Source organism: Sodiomyces alkalinus (assembly GCF_003711515.1).
Source record: "Sodiomyces alkalinus F11 unplaced genomic scaffold SODALscaffold_9, whole genome shotgun sequence".
NCBI classification, from domain to species: domain Eukaryota; kingdom Fungi; phylum Ascomycota; class Sordariomycetes; order Glomerellales; family Plectosphaerellaceae; genus Sodiomyces; species Sodiomyces alkalinus.
In genome coordinates, this window is record NW_021167087.1 from 1,976,523 (window position 1) to 1,995,555 (window position 19,033).

General features: G+C 45.7%; 5 protein-coding genes across 5 annotated transcripts; 1 reads left to right on the forward strand and 4 right to left on the reverse strand.

The window, feature by feature from the left end:
• Positions 1 to 9,711: 9,711 nt before the first annotated feature.
• Positions 9,712 to 11,464, reverse strand: SODALDRAFT_335778 (ribosomal protein S7). The gene is made up of 4 exons (XM_028612544.1): positions 11,133 to 11,464; positions 10,931 to 11,059; positions 10,457 to 10,861; positions 9,712 to 10,368 (listed from the first exon to the last, which is right to left on the reverse strand). Exons 1-4 carry the CDS (start codon positions 11,367 to 11,369, stop codon positions 9,925 to 9,927), a joined length of 1,215 nt encoding a protein of 404 aa, XP_028464473.1. The 5' UTR covers positions 11,370 to 11,464; the 3' UTR covers positions 9,712 to 9,924.
• A 1,461-nt stretch (positions 11,465 to 12,925) lies between these two features.
• Positions 12,926 to 13,343, reverse strand: SODALDRAFT_282266 (hypothetical protein; the record flags this gene model as incomplete). Its single annotated transcript, XM_028608333.1, has 3 exons — positions 12,926 to 13,101; positions 13,161 to 13,220; positions 13,289 to 13,343. The coding sequence occupies 3 exons, from the start codon at positions 13,341 to 13,343 to the stop codon at positions 12,926 to 12,928; spliced, it is 291 nt and encodes a 96-aa protein (XP_028464474.1).
• Positions 13,344 to 13,953: 610 nt separating this feature from the next.
• On the reverse strand, positions 13,954 to 17,341 carry SODALDRAFT_362493 (hypothetical protein; the record flags this gene model as incomplete). The annotated part of the gene is made up of 17 exons (XM_028614466.1): positions 13,954 to 13,972; positions 14,065 to 14,149; positions 14,218 to 14,303; positions 14,436 to 14,544; positions 14,663 to 14,709; positions 14,769 to 14,962; positions 15,024 to 15,086; positions 15,200 to 15,334; positions 15,393 to 15,520; positions 15,605 to 15,643; positions 15,746 to 15,881; positions 16,378 to 16,429; positions 16,564 to 16,611; positions 16,718 to 16,763; positions 16,964 to 17,071; positions 17,153 to 17,194; positions 17,302 to 17,341. 17 exons carry the CDS (start codon positions 17,339 to 17,341, stop codon positions 13,954 to 13,956), a joined length of 1,377 nt encoding a protein of 458 aa, XP_028464475.1.
• Positions 17,342 to 17,778: 437 nt separating this feature from the next.
• On the forward strand, positions 17,779 to 18,358 carry SODALDRAFT_362494 (hypothetical protein; the record flags this gene model as incomplete). The annotated part of the gene is made up of 4 exons (XM_028614467.1): positions 17,779 to 17,793; positions 17,915 to 17,974; positions 18,056 to 18,105; positions 18,142 to 18,358. 4 exons carry the CDS (start codon positions 17,779 to 17,781, stop codon positions 18,356 to 18,358), a joined length of 342 nt encoding a protein of 113 aa, XP_028464476.1.
• A 69-nt stretch (positions 18,359 to 18,427) lies between these two features.
• On the reverse strand, positions 18,428 to 18,767 carry SODALDRAFT_362495 (hypothetical protein; the record flags this gene model as incomplete). Its single annotated transcript, XM_028614468.1, has 2 exons — positions 18,428 to 18,549; positions 18,599 to 18,767. The coding sequence occupies 2 exons, from the start codon at positions 18,765 to 18,767 to the stop codon at positions 18,428 to 18,430; spliced, it is 291 nt and encodes a 96-aa protein (XP_028464477.1).
• Positions 18,768 to 19,033: the final 266 nt, after the last annotated feature.

A 19,033-nucleotide genomic window follows, 5' to 3' on the forward strand; every position in this document is an offset into this window, starting at 1 on the left:
TATTGTAGTATAGCTATAGCTATTATTAGTCTAGCCGAAGCTCTAAATCTCTTAATATCCGGTTAACGAATAGCGTCTCTTTAGCTACCTCGGTAAGAGCGAGCAGTTCTAACTCTATTAACGACGTTATGACTATCAGTTATTTACCCGCCTTCCAGTTAACGGTGCCGCCGAAAAGCTTTATCGTATATCCTTATAAGCTCTTACGGTCTGGATTATCCCTAAAGGACGCGTCGTTTACTATTAGTAAGAGTCTATCCCCACCGAATTCTAAGTAGTAGTATCTTATATAGTATAGGAATAGCAGCACTTATTAAGCCCTCTTAAGATAGTTAGAGGAGGGGTTAACGTTATATTAGAAAAGCTTCGAATAGGCAAACACGATATCGGGTCTTATCACGATAGCGGCGTATAGGATAGAACCGATTATACCCTAATACTAATAAACCTCGAGAATCGACGCGTGTATACCATTACGGGGTATTAGCGGCTCTATCGTTAATAACAGGACTTTTAGTGGTTTTCGGCAGACTATATCTACGTAGTATTTAACCGCGATCTTCTCCACGTAGGAGGATTATAATAGCTATAACCTTTAGGTGGCTCTATCCCTTAGAACCTTAATTCCTAGGAACTAACGGATTTCTTCGCCTTCTAATAACCTATAGCTTCGCTTAAGGGCGGCCTTAAGGTTATTAGCGTCCGTCTTACGATCTTTGTAGTAGATAAGTCCGATATCGTTAATATAGAAGAATAGGATTAAACCGTCGCGGAGTATAATATAGGGGCCGTTAGGTATAGCCGTGAATCCTATCCTCTATAGCGTGCCGCTAAATTCCTCTTACTATAGTAATAGCGATACTCTTAAGCCGAAGAGGGCTTTCCATAGTAGCAGGACCTTACCTAGTACTTCGTAGCCTTACGGTATCTTTATAAACACCTCTTCCTTAAGGCTAGCGTTAACGAACGCGTTAATAGTATTAAACTACCTTATCTCTAGGTTAAACCGGGCGGCGATCGCTATTAGTATATGGAAGAACCGCGAGGCTAGCATTACGGTGTAGTTATCTTTAGCCTCTAATCGTTTTTATTAATTCCCTTAGACTATAAGGCGTGCCTTATACTTAAGGAGGGTGCCCTCCTTATTAAATTTATAGGTGTATACCTATCTATAAGCGAGGACTTATTACTTATTAGCCTAATCACTACCCACCTCCTACTAATAGCCTATCTATTAGTACTCCTTAAGGTATTCCCCCTCGGCTTATAACCATTACTCCCGTAACGGATAAAGGCGTATATCGTGGTAGTGGTTTAGTAGAGGCGGGAGATCCTCGCAGGTTATATAAGATAGCGATAGCGGCTAGGAGGTATAAAGAGAATCTATAGCACTAATATCGTTATCGTTAATAGCTTACTTCCTTATACGTATAGGGTTATAAGTCCTGCTAGCGTTAAAGAACGCCTTTTAGGCGTTATCGTTCTAGACCTTCTCGGTTATGTATAGACTTACGATAGTTCTCGCGATAGATAGGCGCGCGGGTAATAGGCGCGCGGCCGATAAGAGTATAGCCGATAGGCACCCCTTAGGTGCACCTATAGCTATCCGTTAGTGGTTATCGTGTTCTTCCACCTTAGCGCCCCTAACTACCGCTAACGCTATAAGGAACGCGCGCGCGGGATCTTTAGGGGATATTAAAGGCATAGAAAATGGGTTAAACCTTGTAGTGGTAAACCGTAAAGTGTCTCTAGTAATAGCGGTAGCGTCTTCTTAGCCCGTAATAATAGCGGTAGTATAATCTTCTCCTATAGTAATAGCAGTATCCGTAATAATAGCGGTGCCCGTAGTAATAGCGGTAGTATTAAAGTTATAAGGTTCTAAATCTATAGCCTAGATATTAGGCTATAGATTTAAAACCTCGTCTATAGTAATAGTAATAGCCTCTCTCGTAGTAATAGTGACGGCCTCGCCTTTACCCGTAGTAATAGCAGTAGCATTAGAGTCTTCCGACTTAAGATCTAATACATCTACGGCTATACCCCTTAATAGTAGCCTATTCGCGGTCTTATTAGATTAGGTGATACGGATAGATTATAGGCGTTCCCCGATTTCCTCGGCGGAAGCTATAGCTTATAGCGTTTTAATCCTGCCGTCGAATATCTTATCTTCGTTAAAGACTATATCTCTCGTGGTAATAATATCCGTTAGGTATAGCAGCTAAATACGGAAGCTATTTAAGGATTACTATCCGATATAATAACCGATCTATACCTTCGGCTCTAGCCTTTATAGGCGGTTCCTTTTAGCTTAGGTATCGCGCATTTTTATAAAGACTTTATAGCCGTAAGCTTATAGGTGTGTAAGGTTAGGTTAACGGCCGCGTAGGCCTTTATATAGTATCTTCTAGTCGTTAATATATCGTGACATTCTATTATATAGAAATATAGTAGTCTTAAAGATCTTAGACTAAATAGATATAAGCAGATTAGCTTTAATCCTTATAGCCCTCGCCCTTCTCTTAACGATGTCTTTAATCCGTTCTATAACGCCGTTCTAATCCTATAAATATAGTGCCGACGGCTAGCCTTCTACCCCCTTAGTAGCGAGGAAAGTAACAACTTCTAGGTGCTAAAATATCTTAGAATCGGCCTGTAGAACGCGTAGCCTAATATCGAATTAGGTCTTAAGCAGGGTAAAAACGTACTTTAGAGCGTGTAGGATAAAGCCTTAGTCCCTTTTTTATAGGTAGTAATCCCACGTATAACCTATATACACGTCTATAACGAATATAATAGACTTATATAGTCCGCCCGCTAACTACTCCGCCTCTTCTAGATCGTAAAAATTAATAGCTAAGGCCTCTCCGGGCTTTAACGGGTAAAAGGATAGTATCCGCCGGATCTACGTAGGCACTTACGACTATCTATATGCGTTATAGTCTGTTATACGTAGTCCCTTTATCTTTACCCCCTAAGTAACGTCGATAATCTTTATAAGAGTATCGGTGCCGTAGTAGCCGAGGCGTTTATACTACCGTTATACTATAGTCTTCTACAGTTACCGCGGTTATCGTAATCTTTTATACGGGTTATCGCGGGGGTGCCTTACTAAGACCGCGAACGCGGTAGCGGCCGTGGCTTCTGCGCGCTCGATTATATACTAGCCGTGGATATCTAGTAGCTTATAGATAGGCCGGTTATCGGCGGAGCTAACGATAGTATTATTTATAGTATCCTAGCAGTAACCTTATAGGCGTAGCTAGCGTTCCGAGACGATATTAGTAACGAATTCCTTATAGTATACGATATCACGGAGGCGTAATAGCCTCTTTATACCCGCTAAGGATTATACACGCAGCTTAACGTCTTTATATCCGAGGATAGGAGCCTTATAAGTACCCACCTAAAGCGTTAATAAATTAACCGTGGGTAGTCTAATAGCAGTAAAACGGCCTCGATTATTAAAGATATAGATTAACGATCCTAAGTCTAGGATCGTGTGGTATAATAGCGCTCTGGCTTAGTTAATAGAAAGGGATATCCCCTATTCTTATTATAATCTTAATAGTATTATCGTACGATAACGCGCTACTCCCTAGGTTAAGGGGGCTCTTAGTCTCCCTGTCGCGGTAACGGATAAGTCTTTATAAACTATAGTAGTAATAGGCGTAGTATTATAGAGTTAATCTTTCTAGACTTCCTCTATCTTATTAGCGTTAGTAGCTACTACTTCCCGCCTTTTCTATATCGCGGTATCTACACGGCTTTTGAAACTATAAATACGTATCTTCTTTTCCGCGACCTTTATAATATCTTCACGGCTATACTAGGTATAAGGGCATATATCCGGCCTTATATACTAATAGGCGGCGGTAGTATAGGTGTTCTTGTATATCTTGTAGGGCCTCCTTATTATAGGAGGAATAGCCTTTATGGATATATCGCTACGAGGACACTTTTTATTATCTTTATTATTAGTAGTAGTAGTATCCTTAGTATCGGGGAGGTTGCTAAGGGTATTAAAGGTGCCTCTCCTAACTCTAGGCTTCATAGCGGAGGACTATAGGCTGTTTATATTACTAAGAACCGCCCTTAAAGCCTTTACGAAGTCGTTAATCGTTAGCTTATTTTCCGTAATCTTATTATAGTTATTTATTAGGTAGTTATTACTTAATTTCTAAGCGATAAGTCTAATAGCTTTTAAGGCGTCTTCTGCCTAATAGTCCGCGCTTAATAGCTCTAAAACGCCTATATATTTATAGTGTATTATCGCTATTTTCTAGCTTATAACCTAGCCGTCTATATCCTTAAGTATGACCTTTATAGGCGTAGTGTATTATCGGTATAGGACTAGGGCTTCCTTATAGAGGTCTATAGGTATCGGTCCTATATACGCGTGTAGGAGAGTAATCTAGGCCTATAGATTATTTACGGTATTATCCTATAGCTATATAAGGAGGTTATATACTATAATATAAATAGTCCTTTCGATATAGGAGTATACCTTATTAAACTCCTTTTACTACGTGTTATAATCTACCTTTTCCTTGCGGTATATATAGTGATCTTAGAGGTAGTGCGTACGCCCCTTTTTAGAGAGGTTATTAAGAGACCTAGGCGTCCTAATCGGTGGTTCTTTCGTTACGGCCGTGGCCTTCCGGCGGGCGGCCGTCTTCTTCTTACCTATAGCTATGGCCGCTATAATAGCGGCCGTGGTAACGGCCGTGGTAGCGGCGTCCGTGGCGTCTATAGCCTTATCGCCCTTTACCGTAATAATAGAAGACGGAGTAGCCGTAACGGTGGTAGTCGTGGCCTCCTCTGCATTAGGGTCCACGGCGAGAGCCTTATATTTACGGATATTAGGGGGTATAGGTATAAGAAGGAGATAGGCGTTAGCCTCCTTATCGCTTAGCTTTAGATTAAGGTAGTTATCCCAGTAGGAGGCCGATTTACCGTGTACGGCGCGCTCTTAAACTACCTAATCCCTTTAGTTAATAAGGGTCGTGGCGGCCGCCTTCTATTTAGCATTAGATACGTTAGAAGATATCTTTACTAGATTATTATTTATCGGTTAGTTAATTAATAGGTAGGTTAATTAATATCTTAATTACTCTAATTAGGTCATAGTAGTTATTGAAGAGTGCTTATATAGACGTAATTACTTCTTTATAGTAGAATAGGGGTAGTCTTATTAATATCTATTGTTTAGGCGTTATAAACCGGGCTTATAACTATCGCATGTTAAATAAACACTCAAATAAATAACTTAGTAAAGTAGAAATCTCGTGTATATATATTATATTAAGTTATATCTAGGAGAGTCTTTTATACTCTTGATTTAGGTAGTAAAGACTCTATTATAGGTACTATATTATTTAGATCCTATCCGGTCTTTTCCGGTATCTATCCTTATTATATCCTAATACCCGAAGTCCCCGATATGCGGAGCCCTTAGTTATAGAGTGGATCCCCCCTAGATCCCCTATAGACTATATTATAGTCCTGCCTATACGATACCGCTATCGTGTTATCCTTTCCTTTCTGATACTCGAGTATAAAGTCGAATTATCGGCTTTATCGCTTAGTAAGTATTCGCTTTATTATGAAGTATTTAAGGGCCTTATAGTCGGAGAGGACTAAAAACTACCTATAACTAATAAGCTTAGCCCGCTATATTATTAAATAACTTATAATCACTAGTATTTCCTTATTATAGATTAGATAATTATATTCCGCTTTATTAAGTTTATAAGAGTAGTATACGACTATATAACGATTTCCGTCCGCGTCTTCTTATATTAGGCTACCCCTAAAGGTAAACCCCGAGTAGTCCGTCTCGATAAATATCTTATTTATTAGGTCCTACTATTATAGTATTAGTTCTTCTTAGAACCTCGCCTTTAGCTCGCGAAAAGCCGTTTCTTCCTTAGAACCCTATTAAAAGGTATAGTCTTTTTTAGTTAGTGTTATTAATAGGGCCGAGATCCCTAAAAAATCCTTAATAAAGATTCGGTAATAATTCGTAAACCCTAAAAAGCTTCGCACGCCCTTAACCGTTATAAGCGCTTCCTACTCACGAATAGCTTATAACTTCTCTAGGTCGTAAAACACGCCTTTCCCCGCGGTGATTATAAATCCTAGGTATTTTACAGTCTTTATACTAAACTCGTACTTCGACGGATTTAGGTTTAGGCCGGTATCCGCGAGTACGCGGAGTACTTACTTTACCTTCGCCTTATAGTCGGCCTAACTCTTATTAGAGTAGACTAGAATATCGTCGATATAAGCGGTAATAAAGTTATTTAGGAAACGCTATAGTGTTTTATTAATATATCGCTAGAAAGTCACGGGAGCCTTACTTAGGCCGAATAGATAGATAAGCTATTTAAAGAGCCTAAACCGAGTTCGGAATATAGTCTTATATTTATATCCTAAAGCTATCCTAATCTTATAAAATGCGGCGACTATATTCAGCTTTATAAACCACTTTACTTAGTTTAGGTTTTATAGTATCTCGGCGATTAGGGGAAATAGATAATAGTCTTATTTAGTAATCGCGTTTAACGCTTAATAGTCGTAATAAAATCAAAGTCCTCCGCCTAGCTTTTTTATAAAAAGGATAGGAGCCGCGGCTTCCGAACTATTAGCACGGATAAATCCTTTATCTATTAAGTCGGTAAGTATTTTCCGTAATACTAAGAGTTCTTCCTTTAATATATTATAGAGTGGCCCCTAAAGAAGCTATAGTTTTTTACTATCGCTTCCGGGTATAAGGTTTACCTTATAGTCGACTTCTAATCGGTATAGCAGTAATTAATTAGCCTTATCGGGCGCGAATAGATCGCCGAATTCTCGTAGTAACTCTTCGGGTATAAAGTCCTTTAGGTTTATTAGTTATTTCTTATATAACGCTTTTTCGATATCCCTTAGGCTTACTCCCTAGATCAAGACTTCCTTACCTTTCCGTTATAGTCGTCGAATAATACCCGCGAATATAGATTCTATAACTAAATAAGCGTCATGGATAGCTTATACTCTAATAGGTTTCTTTTCGTGATAAAGTCGTATATTTAATCCGGCTACTCTATAGTAAAGCCGTTTATCTTTAGCGTAGTATATTACGTTATTTTATTCTATCTAGGGCTTCTCGAGGAATACGTCTTAGTTAAGCCCGGGTACTATATATACGAATATCCGTTACAGGTAACCGTTAATCTTAAGCTTATAGATAATAATCCCCGCGCTACTAATAGTCCTAGTAGCTTCCGAGAAGCTATTTAGTAATCGATTCGTCTTATCAACTAATAGTAATTAAAGTCTTTAGGTAAACTATTTACTTATAGCGGTATAGTAGTTATAACTAGTATTAATAAGGGTGAGGATACGCCGTTTATTTACTCTAGCTACTATAAGTACCGGGTTACTACTAGTATATACTTTAAACGCCTCTTACTCCCGCTATATCGCGGCTATCGGCTTTAATACCCGTTTTCCCATTAGAGCTACTTTTTTTCCGAGTTATCCTCGCTAGTCGACTTATCCCCGCTCTTATCGCGATTTTTCGTACGAGTCTCTTTAACCTTCCGGACCGTGTTTTAGTTTTTCTTTAGCTTTTTATAGTTCCGAGTAATATACCCTTTTTTATTATAGTTATAGTATATCCGAGTCTTTTACTTCGCTTTTCTATCACTAACACGGTTTACTCCGCCTATCTTTATATCGCCGTTAATATCCTTCTTCGCAGTTATATAGTCTTAAGTTTATTTATCGTAGTTTTATTTAAACTAATAGCCTTTAAGTTTCCTAGTAATCTTTTATACGCCGTTAACCTATACAGTATAGTAGTTAATAGGGATTCGGGCGGAGATAAGTTTATCCCTAAATCGCGAAGTAATCGCTCCTTTAAGGAATAAGATCTATACGGTGGCTTCCTATTCGGTATTACCCGTAAAGGCGATCTATCTTTTAAAACAGGGTAAAAAGGCGGTAAACGACTTATCGGTTTATTAATAAATTATACGTAAGGCTTAGGCGGCCCGTAATTATTCTATAGGGTTAAGGTAAGTACGATTAAGATACGCTATAAAGTTATTAGGATCTATAAGCTTACCCGGCCTATCGCTTTTATAAAAGGCCGATATAACCTATTATACTTCGGGCCTTAGGTAATTATAGATTATATACTAAGCTCGTATATTATTTTAGAATAAGTCGCTAACGATTATAAGCTTTTACTATATCGTGTAGGCCTACGCGCTATAATATACTCGCTTCCCTAAGAACTTCGCCGGGCTATCGATAGTCTTACGGGGTATTACTATTAAGGTCGGGGCGACTACTATTATTATCGGCTATAGCGTAGGCGATAGAACCGGTAATAGGGTAGACTCTACAAGTATAAGGATTATCAGGGTCTATAAGGGAGCCGGGATATTTAGGTTAAGCGGTGTTAGGTTCTACGGGGTAGGCGATCCTAGGAGCTAGGCTATAAGCTATTCGACTAACTAGTATTATCGCTTATTAGCTTCTTCTCTCGCGCGTTATCGGTCTATAAACTAGCGTATTTCCGAGTAGTATCCTTATATCGGAGCGAGCCTTAAGTTAATATCGGTATATTATTTATAGAGAGGGCCTAGCCTTACGTTTAGGGCTTAGTTATTTTCTTCGAACCGTTAGTTCGTCTACTCTACGACCTATTTAATTCTAATAGGTTATTAGGCGGTAGCGTTAGGATCCTAATCTATTATTAGCGTAGCGCGTAGGTGTCGCTAAGTTCTAGATATATAAACGACTAGTCATAGGTCGTGTCACTAAGTAAGGTCGTAATAATAGATTATCTAGAACTAAGAAAGGAAAAAGGAAAAGGAGAAAAGTCTATAGCGCTAGGCTAGCTATAAGGTAGCGATAACTTAGCGGTATAGGTCAGTTAACTAAGCGCGTAGTCAGGAAGATCCGGGGTATAGCCGGATCCTCTATATCGGGGTTAACCCGTAACAGAGGCTAACTCTATAATCCGACTATAGCTTTAGCCTACGATACGCCGAAGACCCCGAAGCTCTAGCCTTAAATCTCGAGATAGTTCTTAGGAGCGAGGCTACGAGGCTTAGTCTTGTAAAATTAGTAGTAGGGCGTCGCGACAAGCAGCTCTAATCGACTAGCTATTAAGCCGGTTCTATCACGAGGCTAAAGGAGAGCTAGGAGGGCTAAAACGCCTCCCGTCTTTAGGTAGGTTGATTCTACTAGGAGATTCGTCGATTATAGGTAGGCGATAAAGCTATAAAGTCTTAGGCGTAGATAGGCGTTAAATCTCGATATCCTCGATATTAGGCAGGTTAGATATAGCGTTAATAGCGGTTATATTAAAAAGAGCTGCTTTTGATAATTCTGACGATAGCTTTAAAATAGGGATTATAGAAAAACTGGTAAAGTTATAAGTGCTTAAAGTTAGAGGGTTTAGGTAGAAAAAAACGTCTTAAATATCGTGATAGCTTTAATTATATTAACGTTAGTCCGGTGGCGATATTAACGTTTATACCTTTATATATAAAGTAGGTAAGAATGTACGGATCAGCACCCTTATCTAATGAACGGGCGGGTCGTGGGGTAAAGTCTCGAGCTAACGTTTCTAACCCCGGCAGAGGTGTAGATTGTCTCCGTCTAACGTCCCAGATGTTAATGTAGACAGTAGATCTCGAGTGTCTCATGGGGATCGTATTAGCACCATTCGAAGTCCTACCGAACACCGCCAGATCTAGTAGAGTCCATCGACGACTACGAATATACATGAAGACAAGCGTAATGAAGTTGATGCGTAGGTAGGTATACAGTTTGTTCGGTACAGTGATACAATACATGGCCCCTGGAATCTATCTAATATTACAACGCCCGGCGGCCGTAATGTGCGGCTCCACTCCTATCGTTGATCTAGTGTGAGCGAACGGGCTTCTTGTTGACGTTGGCTCGTGTCGCCGTGCCGAGCTTGTGGACCGCTTGCCGCTTCTCCCAGACCGACGACCGCCCCTCCGCCACTGCGATAATCTCGTTTGCGATGCGGTGCGCAAGCTGTGTGCGCCCACTACCCGTCGAGCGCTTCTTCGACACCACGTCTAGGATCCATTGGAACGCCGTCCGCCTTCGCTGCCGCACCTTGAGCGGCTTGGGCACCTCGAGCGCTCGACCACCACCAGCACCACCCTTGATATAGTTGATGCGGACAAGCGGCGCCACGCTGTCGATCGCTAACGTCATGTACAGGACCGGGTTGAGTGGGAGGTGCGAGGCCGGCGGATGACCCGGTAGCAACGGGTATTTCTGGCTGAGGATGGGAGGAGGTGAGGTTCGGAGGAAATTCAGGATCATCGCCATATTCTGTAACCCGTTCGTCAGTAAACGAGTTCTTCTTTTTCCGGGGGAACTGGACCCAACGCTGGGGCTAGCGCAGGGTGCACGGGCTTACCCTCTGCGCAACGCTCTTCTTGCCATGTCGCATAAGCAGATTCGTTAGTTGGTCGAGCACTGGGTGGTACCTGGACTTGAGTTTGTTCTGTGGCTCCAGAGGCAGCGTGGGAAGAGGCCACTTGTGTACCCTCCCCTTAGCGTCCACCTGAACTTGTTGCTCCTCCACTGCGTCCGCCAGCAGTCCACCGGAGGCCAACACCTCAATATCTCGTTGGGCATTGCCGTCCGACATCGTGGGCGGGATGGACCCTTCGCGGTAAAGGTGTTCCTCCTGGCTCGGCGTCAGTCCACCCTCGAGCCCGACACCGCTCCCCTGTCCTTGTGCGGCACGTTCCAACTCTCCCATGGCCTCTTCGACTGTCAGCCCCGAGTTGTCCGCAGCAGCCTCTTCGGCCAGAGCATCCTGTCCAGAGTCCCAGTCAGCATAGTCGTTAAGCACAAGGGTCTTATCGCAGACGCATCTCGCCCATACCCATGATTCTCCCGGCTTGGATGTGGCTCTGCTCTTCGGCTTCTCGGAGAGGCCGGCAAGAGCAGCTTCGAGCTGATCAATCGCATCTTCCGTGCTCGATTGCACGGAGAAATCATCTCCTAAACCCTCCTGTTGGAGACGAACTTTGTCAATGACAACGGAAAGCGAAATCCGGACGCCGTTCTTCTTCACCACACCTTACCTTGTCTTCCGCCGGGTTCGACACCCCTACTCCCTTAGTCTGCGTTTGTGACACATCCGCGGCGGGAGTGGTGCTGGTTGCTTGATTCAATGGCTTCGCAGGAGGTTTTGTCGTCGAGTCGTCGGCATATCGTCTTTTCGAGAGCGACCACCCAAGGGCTTCCTGTCTCGGCAACACTGGCCTTGATCGTAGTGCCAGCGTTCTGCAGGCAAGCCTAAAGCTTGGTCGCAGAGACATGGTCTTCGGAAGGTCCCTTTTTTCACTTCCAAAGCCTTGATCTCCAATCAGGAGTTCTCTGCAGTCGGTCGAATTTGCGTCGCGCTGGTTTCAGGATGCAACACGCAAAAAAAGTCCACTCGAACGAATGTGGCGCACGGATGGCTGTATTTTCGGGCTGTGCCGCGCCCCATTGTGGCTGAGGCTTCTTGCACGTGATCTCAGTGGCTTGCTGCCTCTCATGACCACTAAGGTAATGACGATGCTGCAGCCCGGTTCTGTCATCCGCCCCAAACCTACCGACTAATTACATATCACACCGCCCAAAAATCCTAATCCGCTTTTACTGGAAAAGTTCTTGGGTTCTACACGTGTAGGTAGTCTCCAACGTCCCGTCCTTATTGCGGGGCCACCCCGGCGGTCTAGATGCAGTTGACGGGTGTCCGAAGTAGCGGTCTTTCGTCCACACACACACACACGACCGCCGAAGGGACGTGGCGGCGCCTGACCAGCTCCTCCAGAACCTTACCAATGGGGGAGGCCTGGATGTTCGTCCGTTGTCAGTAATCCTTACCGGGTCTGTTGAGACCTTGCGTCAACCTCGCTTCTTCACCCTTGGGCACCAGCTCCTGCAAGACGTCGCCTAGATAGCAAAGCCGCGCTTGAACACGGGGGCAGCGTGTCGAGAGTGGGGGCGCAGTATCCGCATTTCGAATCCTGCTGGTCTCCCAGCACTCATTACGTCCATGACCTGGAATGTCTAAGTAAGAGAGTGACAAACATCTTATCCTGGACGATCGACAACGAGGTAAGGAATATGCCGTCTTCTCAAGGATGCCCCCCTCGATTGAACGGGCTGGCTTGTTGGGTTCTCGTTACAAAGTGGACCTAGCTCGGGAGAGTATCTGTACCTATGTAGGTACTTCGTATTAATTACCTGATGTTTGAAGCCGCCACGCTTCTTTCGGGTACACTTACTCTCATTTGACTCCTTACTTTTTGACCTCGTTCATTTCACGACCGTTTCATGGCATATCTCGATAAATGATCCATCTTTTTGTTTCTTTTCCATTTTTCTGGAGCAAATGACTAACGCCGAAGTGCAAGTGCAAATGCCCCATCATCCTTTCCCTTCCTTTTGTACCTAAAGTGCGTGACATCTTGTTCTGTACCTTAGGTAGTTCCTAGCATGGTACATTAGATGTGACAAGACATGGAAACAGCAATTTCCAACCTCGCTCATGAAACAGTAGGTACCTCCCTCCTTTCCTCAGATCACCCCTCTTAATCCAACAGGCTAGTATCAATGTTCGTGACACCCAAGTCGATCATGGGGAGACAAAATCCAGATGTTGCGCCATTTCCGTCAAGGTTCCCTTTTTGTGTAATTCCCGACGCCGTGGGGACGCAGGCCGGTGTTCCCCTTCGCCAAAAACTCCAGGCAGTATCGTACAAAAATCAAAAGTCGCAAGGAAACTCAAAAGAACGAGTACAAGTCGCGACGCTGATCTGTGCATTGAACCGCGATTGATGTCGGGAAGTTTCTACTCCCTCCGCAGCAGGACTCTGGGAGCCGCTTACCAGCTCCCCCTGCTGTTTGCTGGGGAGCTAGGGTTGGAGCCCGCAAGGTAGTTGAGTGCCAGCTCGGCGGCGTCTTCCTTCGCGTTGTTGAGGTTCTTGCCATCGTACCAGAACCTTGCTGCCAGAGTCCGCCCTTGGATGGTGACTCGGCTGGACCAAGCTGTACGGCCGCCTGGGAGAAAGGGTCAGCCGAGATCTCCTCCCATTGATCCTCTCAGTAACGTCACTTACCTCGGCGGTCGGAAACGATCTGGAAGACAGGCGGCATGATTTGCGCCTCGCGACAGGCATCTATCGCACGATGATTAGTAAACTTGAGAGAGGTCTCAGCAACTTTCATACTCGTTGTTTTAACGTACCCTCTAGGCGCTCCTGCCAAGTTCCACAATGGCTGTGGTATGAAGAGGCGGACATGATGATAGATAGGAGTTGTCAAGTCCCACACGAAGGAAAGGAATGCAGGCCTTCTGCTGAGAGGTGTGGACCAAACAATGAGAGTGAGACGGTATATTCTGAAAGAGAGGTAGACAACAGACAAGTTAAAGACAGATATAGAGTAGAGATAGTAGTAGATGTCTGCTCGTGGAACAGCTTCGGGGTAAAGGTTCAGGCAGAGGGCTTTCTCTTTGGTCTTATACCCGTAGGAGTCGAGATGGAAGGCGATGAGATGAAGTGATCATTGGCGTGGGATGGTTGGGAAGCAAATGTCGTGGCATGAAGGGATTAGCAGATACGCCGGTGAGATGTTGTGCAGTGAGCTGTATGTATGTAGGTTATGTATAGATCGGAGCCTAAGCTGATGAGAAGATGGGTAGGTTGGCAGGTTGACGGGAGCCCAGCGTTTGATTGTACGGAAGGAGGCCTTATTTACGCTGGCACCCTACGGCATGCTGCATCTTAGGACAGTAGCAAGGTGGAAGGGATTGAAAATTTGCTAGAACTCGAGAGGAGAAGAAAGGGCACATGATCTGAGCCAGTGGGAAGAAGAAAAAATGCAACACAAGGGTAGGGAAAGCAACAGCACCTATTCGTACAGCATGTCACTACATGATGAGCATGTGCTCTGACTTGGACCCGCGTTACGTCGTTCTTCTGTCGTCCACGTCCACCTCTCCCACGTTCCTTTTCCTCTCACTACCTCTGGTAATATGGCATGGCGGGGGTCGGGTATGATACCGGGGTCAGACTTGGGATGCCTTTCTCCTTCCAGAGGGATGTGCCTGTCCAGGCATGGTGTCCGTGTTTAGTGTATTTAATTACAGGTGTTTGGGGGTGTGGACGGACAGACCCAGCGATCTTGGCCCTCTAGCCGTGTCTCTGTCTCCTTGCTTTTTGCTGATCTCGACTCTCCGTCTTCGGGCCCAGTAGTGACATCTATGGGAGAGCAATTACCTGGGGAGTGTTCCCCACCCCGGTGTCCGGACGCAATTGCAACATAGAAAACAAAGACAAAGCCTGACTTTTTTTGTCAGTCTACGGACGCAGACCCCCCCCCCCCCCCCCAACCGGGGGGGCTGCGTCCGTGCCTTGCGGGCCCAGCTATTCCCGTTCCAAGGGAAGCGAGACGGGCCCTCGGGAACGGTTGGTGGAACGAAGTACCGGTACATGTACAATGCTGAGGACGGTGACGAACCATGTCCTCGTTACCTTATGTAAGGTACATATGTAAGGTACTTAATACTCCGTTGAACTCGTGAGAAGCGACACTTGTCAGGGTACTCTGGCAAGTCAACCAGAACCAGGCCCCGAGCGGTACATAAACGACAGCCCGAGAAGGGGCCTGCATAACGTCGATATGCAGCTAATCCGGGGTTCGCAGTCCAATTGTTTACAACGTACTGTACAACGTATCGGAAGGTGATATAGTGTGGTCCCATATCAGGGGAAAGTGTAGTGATTGGAAGCAAGTAGAAGCACGACATGACCGGCGCCCTCAAGATGAAAGGTGTGGTGTGAAGCTGTGACCACATTGTGTGGGGGAGCAAGTGAAAGGTTCGCCAGGAGAAGACGTTGTGGGGAAGGACAATGGCACCCTGAGGGGGAGATCAGGGCTGGCAAAGTGGGAGCGGATTATTGGAAAGTAATCAAATGTACTGGGCAGGGCAAGGCGGGATTGACCGATAGGGTGTAGGTAAGGCAATTACCGTGCAGAAGAAGCTTGGTGTGAGGACCAGCGAAGCACGGCATGAGGCGATCGAGTGTGCAATTCGGTCAAAATCCCAATTCGTGGCCCTACTTAGTTAGGAGTTGCGTGAGGCGTCGAAATTTACCTCCTCGGGATGTCCCGATTGAGGAAGTGAATAAGTGACATGAGATCGATTCCCAATGCTCGTGATGGGCGGCGAGGATGATGTTACCAGTCGGTCAGGTCTCAGGGCGTGTCGGGCTTCATCGATGTCGTAAGCCTAGCGCGTCGATGGCAGGCTGTTTGTATGACGAAAGATAACGAAGGCGGCAAGCCACGTTGAAGATGCGGCGCAAGAGGGAGGGCTGAATCGGGCAGCATTGTCGTTCAGACGACCTAGGGAGACTGAGAGTGAGGCTGTTGTTAATTATGGAAGCCTCGGATAGACTTGGGAAGACCATGACGACTCGGATGACACGACAGCACTGAGGCGTCGATGCCTAGGAGCAGAGCCGTCATGATGCCTATAGGTAAGGTAGGTCGCAGGAACCGTAGATGTGCTTGGGAGGGCAGATGTGCTTGGGGAGAGCTTTCCAGTACGGAACCCAACAAGTTAGGATAACAATTCATAACATAATGGCTCGTAATTACCATGTAAATTGTATAAACGGATAAGGCACAGTACCTGTACCTGGTTGGCAGGCGGGTAATACGAAGGCCACAAGATTCCCGTGGAGAAAGTGTGAAAAGTACCTGTACATAGAACGGGAGAAGAGTTTGACAGCATCCGGCAAGCCGCCGCCAGGTACCTTTAGTGCATTGCCCAACTGTAATATTGGTTTCTGGTTAGGTACGCCACCACATCACTGAGACTTAGGATAAGGAGCTAAAAGCAAATTCGGTCTGGGAATCGCACATTGATCCATCAACAGCGGCAAGTGGGGGTTATTAAAGTATACAACGTAAGTTACCTAGGTACCTTACATACGTTGTAGGCATCTATAGTGGGAATAAGGTGGAGAGCCCGTAGGTACCTGTACGGTAATTTAGGTAGCCATGACTTCAGAGCTCTTAAGCACCGAATTGCATCAAATCCTGTCCTTTTCGTTCTTGACTTTGCCGGCCTTATCCGTTGAAATATGAAAAGTAGATCTACCTAGCATTGGCTTATAAACGCCTATATTTTAGCTTTAGTTTAATACAGTATACAGTCTCTTACCCATTATCTTGCCTTTGATTTGGTCTCAGGTTGAACAGATCTAAGGCTGCTATCATCGGATAACCCCATTGGCAGGTACCTTCACCGCCGTTCCCAATGCTTACCCAGTCAGGGCAAAGTTTGATGGGGATCGGCGCCGGGAAGCTCCCCGCGGCCCTAAAAGCCTACCATGTGCTAACCCCAAGGCTTAACCCGTACGAGGCACGAAAGTACCGAATACCTTACCGGGCCAATGGACTTCGTATCGTTCTCGGACTGCGGTTCTCCATCGAAGCCTCGTCCTGTCATACCGAGACGACCAAGTCTTGAGAATCGTCCACCTCTTCCTCAGAACGTTGCTTTGGTGTCAACATCTGTCACTCTATAGAGTCAACTTTGAAGTCCGGGAGCGTTGAGGGTAGTCGTATCTTCTGCCCTACGACGTATCCTCCATTCGTTCCTCACTCTCCCCTGATTACAACAAGGTACCCATGCTCTCCCATCGACCCCCCTGTTCATACTGAAATTTGGGATCCGTCATGTCGGTCAAGTAACTTCGAAGTACGGATACTAGGGGCTTTCCGTCATCAAGCCCTTGACATCCCGCAGGAATATGGTGCTTGTCTGACCTCGGCACCTTACCTTCTCTCGAAACAAGAACTAACCGTAGAGTCGGTTCACATCAGCGGCTCACGAACCCTTACAACGTACGTATCGAGTCGAGCCATGTGCGGGCCCAGGATGATGAATCACCAGACGTGCCGCCCAGATAGGCCTGGTAAGACGGGGGCTCAGTCCACTGGACCCGAGATGGCTGGGCTAGGTCACACCGACTCTCCCAAAATTTTCATTTTCATTTTTTTAGTTACGCAGTAATTACCTATTTGACCAGGGTGCCACATGCCTTGGGGGCGATCCCCTGTATCTTGACGACAAGGGCAACTCTTACACGTGTACAGAGATCAGACAGACAGACGATCGTGTGCAATTCACCTCATTATTTGGACATCAACATTTCATGATATCCGAAGCTTAACCAGCCAGAGTACCAAGCATTTCCTTGCCCGCCATGCGGACTCGATGTCCCATATTTGGCTGCTAGCCATCAACTTAGGCACCATCGTCGAGATAGGGGCATATAAAAACTTAGAGAATATGACCTCCAAACCCCTTATATAGTCAAGCTACCAATCCATAGGAAACACGAGCCAGTTCCTTAAGGACAAAAAAAGCTCTAGCCGTTGGGTTCTGAGTCTTCTCACGATCCAGGGGGCTCAACCCCCCCGGCAGCCCCTGCCCCTCCTTTTTCTTTTTTTCGTCTCCTATTTTACGACCCTCCTTCTATGATCATATGATAAATTCGGATTGGCGTGGGATGCTGAAGCTGGTGAACTGTTGTCTGCTGTCCTCCCCCACTCTTCAGCCAGACCGACTAATGTCTCTGATTCTGGGCGTAATCCACCCACCCCCAACTCACTCCTCGCATTTCCATTGACTGGGATGAGAAAAGAAGGAAGAATTGGAGGATGACTCCTTGGAAAGTGAGACTTGGCCCACAGTTGCTTCGTTCATGCAAAAAAAAAAAAAAAAAAACCCCCACTGAAATGAACACCGCGAACTGACGCTGGAAACTTGGAATATTGCCCCCAGTTCTGATCACAGACGTCACATCTGGTCATACCCTATAAGCCCGTCTCTGGCCTCCCTTCCATAATTTGCATCGTAGCACGAGGTCAATAGCTGGATACCTTACGTAAAACCTCTCTATTTGCACAGAACACGAACCATTCACAAAACCGTCAGGCGATCATACGTTATCGGTATCGGAGAGACATTGGCATCGTCTTCGGTCTGTGCGTATTAGGCGGGCTTGCCACTCTGGACTCGAGGATTAACACGGCCAATCCCGTCACCTTGAAACTCGTTTGGCGTACGAAATGGATTGCTCTCCGAAGCCCGAGAGGATCGGTCTGGCGGGGTCCCGTCGCTCGCACCCCTGATAACCCGGTTAAGGGTCATGGGTATGGTATCAAACCCACGTTGCTGGGATTACGGCTGCTGCGTCATTCCGGACAGCAAGGTCCAGCCGTCACTCAAAGTCGGTAACCAGCAATTAGTTAGTAGTAATTACCTACTCGTAAGTATCGGCGGCGCGTGTCGGATAATGGCAACAGATCAGGTACCAGTGTCACGAATCCCCTGGTCTGGCTGAAGAGGCTGGGTTGACCCCCATGGTGCCTCTCGCACGCCACTCTGCAGGATCGCTGACCCATTTACAGGTGTGCTGATGTTGATGACTACCAAATATTCCGTATCAGTCGACATCTATCACTATGATCAACCCACGTGCTTCGCGTTCTCCCCGCCCGGACGGGGGGGCAATCTCCTTGGCGGAAGACCCCAACTTTCCCAGAACCCCCTCCCCTTCCCCTCCTGTATAGTTTCCTTGTGCTAGGAGCGCCTCGCTGCCGTCTACCCGCACTATCAGCGTCCTTTGTAGTTCAGGAACAATCATGGTTGTCGCGACTGCCGGTCTCTTCCCACGTGTGACAAGTGGAGCTTATCGGGCTCCGACCGAGCCGCGCCGCTTAGCCGCTTCCCAACCCGAGTTTTAGGTCGTACTTGGGCTCTGATCCGCAAGATAAACATAGAGCGGGGGGGTTCTCGGAGCAGACCGGATAGAGATGATACAATCCCCGAAGTGTTCGAGGAGGTTACAGCTCAACTGACCATTGCCCCCCTGCTGACTATTGCCCCCCTGCTGACTATTGCCCCCCTGCT